Source organism: Odocoileus virginianus, unplaced genomic scaffold (assembly GCF_023699985.2).
Source record: "Odocoileus virginianus isolate 20LAN1187 ecotype Illinois unplaced genomic scaffold, Ovbor_1.2 Unplaced_Scaffold_27, whole genome shotgun sequence".
NCBI classification, from domain to species: Eukaryota; Metazoa; Chordata; class Mammalia; order Artiodactyla; family Cervidae; genus Odocoileus; species Odocoileus virginianus.
In genome coordinates this window covers 89,368-95,100 of record NW_027224289.1, presented here as the reverse complement: position 1 = coordinate 95,100, position 5,733 = coordinate 89,368, and the positions used below count along the sequence as shown (strand labels likewise).

Here is a 5,733-nt window from a genome sequence, read left to right as displayed (position 1 = left end):
CGGTGAGGCAGCCCCTGTTTAGCATTCCTGGTTAAAATTAACAATTCTAAACTCTTATTTTTCTAAATCTTTAACTATAACCACTTTTAGAATAATATTTTTGTGTTCTCTAATAGGGCTTCCTCACCCCCCGAAGGGCTCTGTGCCTATTAGGGCCTTTATGTGATCAGGTTCTTTATGCTGTTTTATGATTAGGGTATTATGAGCAGTCATGCATATTAGTACCGAGGGCATAAATGCATTTGCCAAACAAACTAAAATGCCAGCAAAGGAGTTTAAATTGAAACACTCCTTTCATCCTGGATAATCTTATAGGATACCACCGTCCGGGGGACATATTGATTAAAGTTCTAAGTTGATTCTGTTTGGAGAGAGATCGGGAAGGCCTTCTACCCGTGTCACAGAAATTAGGGAGTAGTCTAATACAGCAAGCATCAGAAAGACAGAGAGCATCTTTAAGGTGAGCGCCAGGGGCAGCTTTTCGAAATCCCTGAAGTCCTGATCTGCCTTGCTTGTCAGGTCTTCTCCTCATGACCTTGTCATGGGTGGGATCTCCTGTGCTGGCTCCCAGAAGAAACTGACCCTGATAAAATTTTTTATCAAAATATGGACCGTAATATTACACATCAGTTTTTATATGTGCTCTTTGGTTTTGATATGAAGCTCTGTGAAGTTTTATCACGTTTATAGGTTCTTGTACCACCACTAAAATCATGACACAGAATTGTTCCATTTCTCTAAAGAAACCCTCTTTGCATACCCTCCCCATGTCTGCAATTCTTTATAACCCCAGTAACTACTGATCTCCTTTTCCTCTCTGTATTTTGTCCTTTTGAGAATGTTATATAAGTAGAATCATACTAGGTATATAATCATAATAATCCAGTAAGTGTAATCATACATCATGTTGCCTCTGAGATTGACTTTTTTTCATTCAGCATAGCATTCTGAGATCCATCTAGGCTATATTTGTTTAGTCGCTAAGTCCTGTCTGACTCTTTTATGACCCCATATACTGTAGCCCGCTAGGCTCCTTTGTCTATGGAATTTCCCAGGCAAAATACTGGACTGAGTTGCATTTCCTTCTCCAGGGAATCTTCCCAACCCAGGGATAACACCCAGGTCTTCTGCATTACAGGCAGATTCTTTATCACTGATCCACCTAGGAAGGCCCATCTAGGCTATTAAATGTATCAGTAGTCTATTTCTTTTAATCACTACAAACTGTCACCAACTTATGGTATTGATTTCGGTTTTTTGACTTTCCAGTGGTAAGAAAGCAATACACATTCAGTATAAACCATACTTGGAATTTTAAAATTTGGTCTTTTCCCATCCTAGCAACATGTGGCATAATATTCCCTGGTGATTCTGGGCAGCAGCAGTGAGCTGAGCTCCTGGCCAGCCCTGAAATCGTGAGGGTAAGCAACCGACATACTTATATTCATTCTGTACTCATACATCCATTCTGGTTTTCACTTTCAGTGTGTGTGTGCTAAGTCGCTGCTGTCGTGTCCGACTCTTTGTGACACTGTGGACTGTAGCCCACCAGGCTCCTCTGTCCATGAAATTCTCTAGGCAAGAATACTGGAGTGGGCTGCCATGTCCCCCTCCAGGGAATCTTCCCCATCCAGGGATTGAACCTGCGTCTTTTATGTCTCCTTCATTGGCAGGCAGGTTCTTTACCACTAGCATCACCTGGGAAGCCCCACTTTTGGTAGAGTACTCAATGAATTACATGAGATTTTCAACACTTTTGTATAAAATAGACTTTGTGTTAGATGATTTCTCCCACCTGTAGGCTAATGTAAATGTTAAGCACCTTTAAGGGAGGCTGAATTAGGTATATTAAATGCACTTTCCACCTATGATATTCTCAACTGAAAATGGTATATTGAGACATAACTCTATTGAAAGTTGAGAAAAATCTGTAAATAAGATCTCATTGTACAGATGTACTATAGTTGCATTTACCCAGTGAAAGATTCTTGGCTGATTTCCAGTTTTTGGTGACCACAAATATAGCTGCCATGAATATTCACGTACAGATTTTTGTGTGAATGTAAGTTTTTCATTTTTCAAGCATACATACCCAGAAGTGTGTTTTGCTGAGTTGTAAGGTAAGTGAGTATTTAAGCTTACACAAAACTCTTGTACTGTTTTCCAGAATGACTGGACCATTCACCCACCAGCAATGCATGAGTGATCCAATTTCTCTGCATCTTTGCCAGAATTTGATATTTATGATAGATAAATCATAATGACATCTTTATGATATCTTTAATCATAATCTATGTTTGTGATAGATGTGAAGTGGTATTTCTTTGTGGCTTAATTTGCACTTCCCTAACTACTAATAAACACTGACCATCTCTCTATATGCTTATTTCCTTACCACATAGCTCTTTGGTAAAGTGTCTGAATCTTTGTCCAGGTTTCAACTGGATTGTTTGTTTCTTCCTGCTGAGTTTAGAACAGTTCATTGTATTCTAAATACAGTTTTTTGATGAAAATGTATGTTGCAAATATTTCCTGCCATTCTGTGGCTTATCTTTTTCCTTCTCTTAATAGTGTCTTTCACAGAACAAACATTTCTATTTTGATGAAATCTAAGTTATTTATGTTGTATGGATTGTGTTTTTGGAGTCATGTCAAAAATCTTTTTGTCTAACCCAGGTCATGAAGATATTCTCTTATGTTTTTCCTAAAAGATTGAATGTTACATTTTGTAGTTGGATATATGGTTCATTTTGAGACTGTACACAATTTTTTGTACAAGATGTGATATTTATGTCAATTTTCAATTATTTCCTAAGAATATACAATCATCCCAACCTCATTTGCTCATAAGACTATGTTGTTACCTCTATTGAATTGTCTTTGCATTTGTCAAAAAAGTTTTCCTGGCCTGTGTGAATCTACTTCCACACATTTACTCAGTGACAGAAACTTGTTAATGATATTCTTTCATTACATTTATAACATTATAGAGCCCGTAGAATAGTTCTCTTTTTTATTACTTATATTTATATGAATAATTCATCTTTTTTCTTTTTTCCCTTGATAACTATATCTAGGAATATATTGATTTTATTAATCATTTTAACAAAATTAAATTTCTGTTTCATGGTTATCACTATAGTTTTATTTGTATTTCACCAATTGAACATTTTATTATTACATCTTTCATTTTACAGTGGGTTTAATTTGCTTTTCTATCATCTTTTGCTGAGTCTTCATAACAGTTTTTCAAAATCTTTATTTAGTAATATAAGTAGTTAAAAAGATAAATTTTTTTCTATGTATTATTTTAGCTCCATCTCAGACATATTTATATAATGTGCTCTCACAATATTTACTTTCAAAATATTTTCTAATAGCCATTGTAATAGTTTCTTTAACCTAGAGTTATTTTAAAGTTAGTGCATATAATCCAAATATTTTGGAGTTTCTAGAGACATCTCTTTGCACTTGATTTTCTAATCATTTCCATCTTGGTCAAAGAATAAATTCTGTATAATTCCAGTTTTATTAAATATATTAAGACTCGTTATGCACGCAGTGGTGTGTGTGTGTTTGTATGTATGTGTTTCATCTACTCAGCAGGGTGTGTCTGGAGCCTCGGCTGCAGGTTCGTGTAGAGGCTGCAGGTGCCTGGGGAGCACCGTGCTGCGCAGCACAGAAGTAAGTGCCCGAGTCTGTGGTCCGCGGAGAGGAAATGTGCAGTGAGCTGCGGCGTTCTGCAGGGACTGTCGTGGCCTTTAATCTTCCTTCCTGCTTTGTCCCTGAAGGAACGGAAAACAGGTGGATGAGGCGGCCCCCAGGGTTCTGAAGATACCAGTTCACACTCTGTGGGGAAGTGGAAAAATTACACTGAAGCGTGTAGCTGGCTCCCTCCTGGAGACTCAGGGCTGGGGGACTCTGCTCCACATCCGCCCCTCGCACACCTGATGAGGAAAGAGAAACAGTCACTGTGAGGGTCACTGTAACTCCTACTAAACCCTGAAAGTGCCCCCCCCCCCCCCATCCCCACAGACGATGAGAAGGACAGAAAGTCTGCAGGACTTGTCAGCTCCTCTCCCTCCCTCAACAACAGAGCAGCGCCTCACTCCTCCAGGTTCCCTGTGGGGCAGCCCCAACTCACAGCAAACCTGGGCAAACAAAAGCCCCAGCACAGTGCCTGCTAGCCTCTTCATGATGCTTCCTCTTCTTGTTGGGACATTTTCACTGCAAGACACCTAACCAAACCCTGAGGGAGTGAGTGTCATAAGTCGTTCCTGCTCCTGCAGCCAATCAGCTCACCCAACAAATCCTGCTCAGGTGTCACTGACAGGACGCCCCACCTCCCACTGCAACCAACTCAGAATGTGCTGGCCAGGGGCGGGTGAGAGTGGGAAATAGAAAGATCATTATTTTATGATCCGAGGGACATTTTCTGAGAACATTTAGGAGAAGGCAGACCCTGATTAGGAATTTGGGAGAATTTTAGGGTAAAGAAAGCAAAAATTAACTGTATAGCCCCATCTTCCTCTCATATGGCATGGATACAGTAGATTCTTCCATAATGAAATGCTTTTTCCCAGAAGTGCTGAGGATCCAGCTTTTGTTTCTCTTATGCTCTCACTTGTGGTTCTAAAGGGTCCTCATGAATCAGCACAGTATTGGAAGTTGCTACTATTGGCTGGAACACTTGCTGTATTAAACAGTATTTTTTAAATTTATTTTTTAATTTATTTATTTTTAACTGGAGGATAATTGCTTTACAATGTTGTGTTGGCTTCTGCCATACAATGATGCAAATCAGCCATAGGTATACATACGTCCCTTCCCTTTAAACCTTCCCCCCATTCCTCTAGGTTGTCACAGAGCACCGTGTTGAGCTCCCTGCATCATACAGCAAATTCCCACTGGCTATCTATTTTGCATATGGTAATGTATATGTTTCAATGCTACTTCTCAATTCATCCCACCCTCTCCTTCCCCTACTGTGTCCACAAGTCTGTTCTCTATGTCTGCATCTCCATTTTTGTCCTGCAAATAGGGTCCATCAACAAATGAATGGATAAAGTTGTGGTACCTATATACAATGGGATATTACTCAGCCATAAAAAAACACATTGAGACAGTTCTAGTGAGGTGGATGAAACTAGAGCCTGTTAACCAAAGTGAAGTAAGTCAGAAAGAGAAAAACAAATATCGCATATTAATGCATACATATGGATTCTATAAAAATGATACTGATTACTTGAAAAGTTATATATATTTATTTTAGACTAGGGCTGCATAAAGAGCAATTTTAGTTATCTTAACCACTAGCTGGACATTGAAAACTGAATTGTAATAGTTTTATTTTTATTAAAACATCTATAATTTTAAAATAAATTATTTTAAAGAAAATTTCTATTGTAAATACATTTTTAAAACTGTTGATTACTAGTTTTGTATTCTGCTTGTTAATTTTAGTAAGCCGTTTTAGAGAAAAATAAGTGTTTTTGAAACCATATGAAGTGCTCTTATCTCAGACTTTGTAAATAATATCGATTCTCTGTCAGTAGATTTGGGGGTAAAAGGGATGGAAGATGAGGACCTGGATATTTTCACTGCAGTGAAAGTTAAGTGATCTGCAGGCACTAACATTCAGATGGACAGTTCAAGGATGGCTTCAGTAGTAGCAGCACGTAGGCCTGGTTACTCCAAGGCATGTGGGATCTCAGTTCTCCAACCAGGACTGAA

The 5,733-nt window shown here is 38.6% G+C and overlaps 1 gene segment (V, D, J or C); it reads right to left on the bottom strand.

Moving 5' to 3' along the window:
• Nucleotides 1–3,116: 3,116 nt before the first annotated feature.
• LOC110121703 (T cell receptor alpha variable 22-like) lies at nt 3,117–4,381 on the bottom strand. The segment is given in 2 exon segments: nt 3,117–3,947; nt 4,145–4,381. Coding segments are annotated over 2 exon segments (408 nt in total).
• Nucleotides 4,382–5,733: the final 1,352 nt, after the last annotated feature.